Here is a 3,075-nt window from a genome sequence, read left to right on the forward strand (position 1 = left end):
GATAGAGAGTGAGAATAGACCCATAAGTGTGGGTCTAGACCCATAAGTGGGGACTAAGACCATTAAATATGGGGCTGGGACCCATAAGTGGGGGGTGGGACTGTTAAGGGTGGGGTAGGACCCATAAATGTGGGGCTGGGACTCGTAAGTGTGGGTCTAGACCCATAAGTGTGGGTCAGCCCCATAAGTGTGGGTCAGCCCCATAAGCCAGGCTGTGCCCCATAAGTGTGGGTCAGCCCCATAAGTGTTTGTGTCCCCCCGCAGCATTCAGAACATGAGAACTATTGATGGCGTCCCCGAATACCGCAATGGGCTGGTGAGCACCTGTGACCTTTGACCCCGTGACCTCTGACCCCCCATGACCCCCATAACCTCCAGCGCCATGACCTCTGACCCCATCGTGACCCTGTGACCTCTCACCCCCTGACCCCATTGACCCCTCACACCCCTCTGACCTCCAATCTCCCTCCATGCCCTCTGACCTTTTGTAACCCCCAATGACCCCTGACCCCCCGATGACCCCACAGTGACCTTTGACCATCATGACCTTTGACCCCTCTGACCCCCTCTGACCTTTCATGACCCCTGATGACCTTCAACCCCCAAATGACCCCAAGGTGACCTCTGACCCTCGTGACCCCACGGTGACCTTTGACCATCGTGACCCCATGGTGACCTTCGACCCCTCTGACCCCCTCTGACCTTTCATGACCCCTGATGACCTCCAACCCCCAAATGACCCCATGGTGACCTCTGACCCTCGTGACCCCACGGTGATCTTTGACCCTTGTGACCCCATAGTGACCTCTGTCCCTCGTGACCCATGATGACCTTTGACCCTCGTGACCCCATGCTAACCTGTGACCCCACGGTGACCTGTGACCCCACGGTGACCTGTGACCCCAGTGACCCCACATTGACCTTTGACCCCGTGACCTTTGCCCCCTCAGGACGTGCTGCTGAAGGTGATCCGCCATGAGGGTTTCTTCAGCCTGTGGAAGGGCTTCACGCCGTATTACGCCCGGCTGGGCCCACACACCGTCCTCACCTTCATCTTCCTGGAGCAGATGAACGCGGCCTACAAGCGCCTGGTCCTCAGAGCTTGACCTCTGACCCCTGACCCCAGTCACCTTTGACCCCGAGGGGTTGACCTTTGACCCTAAGGGTGACCCCCCCCCCCCCCCGACCCCAGAGGGAGGGTCCCGTAGGGTGACCCCGATGCTTGACCCCATATGGGGGTGAATGTGTGACCTCCAGAGGGAGTGACCTCTGACCCCATGGGGTTGACCTTTGACCCCCAGAGTGGATGACCCCTGACCCCATAGGGCTGACCCCATGACAGCTGTATGGGTTTGACCTTTGACCCCACGGGGTTGACACCTGACCCCAGGTCCCTTAGGATGACCCCATAGGGCTGATCCTATAAGACACATATGGGTGTGCACGCGTGACCCCTGACCCCATTGGGATGACCTTTGACCCCTGACCCCGTCACCTTTGACCCCTACGGGGTAAGCCCTAAGGGTGACCTCCCCACTGTGCACAATGGGGGGCCCCATAGGGTGACCCCATAGGGCTGTAGGGGTTGACCTTTGACCCCCACATGGGCTGACCCCACAGGGTTGACCTTTGACCCTCAGATGGGCTGACCTCTGACCCCATTCGGTTGACCTTTAACCCCCAGGGGTCATGACCCCTCTCCAGGCTTTGTGTGCTACAGGGGGACTTTAAACCCTATTATAAGGACTGATCACGTGACCAGCCCCTGATTGACCACGTGACCCCACAGCCACCGATCACGTGACCCAACGGGCTGATCACATGACCCCTCCCAGTCACTATATAGGGGCTTATAGGGAAAGGTAGAGGACAAGGGGGGGTGACGGCCATTAACCCCCCCTCTCCCCCTTCTTCATCTTTTCCTGCCCTCATTAAGTAAGAGTTCATTAATTAATTAAAGCTTAATTAAGAAACAAAGCTCATTACCGCCGCTTCCGGATCACTTCCGCATTCTCACGGCGCATGCGCGCTATAAGGCGGAAGTAGAGGCCTAATGCACTTCCGGCGCCGCTAAACGCATGCGCACTACTAGGCGGAAGTAGAAGTCGAAAGCACTTCCGGTCCGCAATACGCATGCGCAGGAAGCCCCTGTTCCCGCCTTTCCCTTCCCGCCCTTTTCCCTCCCCTCAGCGCTGAGGGAAGCGGCCGCCATCTTGGACGCCGCCATGTTGGCTGCTTTAATCGGCCCCATCTCATCACGGAACCGGAAGAAGAACAACGTTTATTGCTTCCGGTATCCGTCTTTAACCCTCCCCCTTCATCCCCGTTTCCGGTTGGCTTTCTATCCGGTTTTTCACACGGTTGGGCCTCCATCTCCTCCCGGTAATTCGGGGCCTGCGAGGACCCGCCTCTCAACGCCGCCCTCAGTGATGGCCGCCAGGCGGATGACGCCGCCGCTCGAGCCGTCCCGGGCCATGGCGAGGGACAGAGCTATGGGGGGTTAGATGGGGCACAACTTGACCACCCAGCCCCATAAGTGCACCCCCAGCCCCATAGATGCCCCACAACCTGCCTCTACAGCCCCATATCTGCACCCCCAGCCCTATATCTGCACCCAAGACCCATATGTGCCCTACAACCTGCCTCTACAGCCCCATATCTGCACCCTCAGACCCACACTTGCAACCCCAGATCCATATCTGCCATCCAACCTACCCCCCAGGCCCATATGTGCCCCACAACCTGCCTCTACAGCCCCATATCTGCCCCCCCAGCCCTATATCTGCACCCAAGACCCATATGTGCCCTACAACCTGCCTTAACAGCCCCATATCTGCACCCCCAGACCCACACTTGCAACCCCAGATCCATATCTGCTCCCCCAGCCCCATTTCTGCCATCCAACCTACCCCCCATGGCCCATATCTGCCCCCCAGTCCTCCTCTACAGCCCCATATCTGCCCCCACAGCCCCATATCTGGCCACCCAGACCCATATCAGCACTCAAGACCCATATGTGCCCTACAACCTGCCTCTACAGCCCCATATCCACCCCCAACCTGCCCTCCCAACCCC

The 3,075-nt window shown here is 58.5% G+C and overlaps 1 protein-coding gene across 1 annotated transcript in view; it reads left to right on the plus strand.

The window, feature by feature from the left end:
- SLC25A11 (solute carrier family 25 member 11) overlaps positions 1–1,451 on the plus strand; it is a 9,475-nt gene extending 8,024 nt beyond the window's left edge. Inside the window, exons 6-7 of the mRNA XM_032441909.1 lie at positions 265–316; positions 951–1,451. Coding sequence (XP_032297800.1) covers positions 265–316; positions 951–1,106 — 208 coding nt within the window. The 3' untranslated portion in view covers positions 1,107–1,451. The remainder of the gene's footprint in view (positions 1–264; positions 317–950) is intronic.
- Positions 1,452–3,075: the final 1,624 nt, after the last annotated feature.

The sequence above is a fragment of the Coturnix japonica genome, unplaced genomic scaffold, assembly GCF_001577835.2.
Source record: "Coturnix japonica isolate 7356 unplaced genomic scaffold, Coturnix japonica 2.1 chrUnrandom748, whole genome shotgun sequence".
Taxonomy (NCBI): Eukaryota; Metazoa; Chordata; class Aves; order Galliformes; family Phasianidae; genus Coturnix; species Coturnix japonica.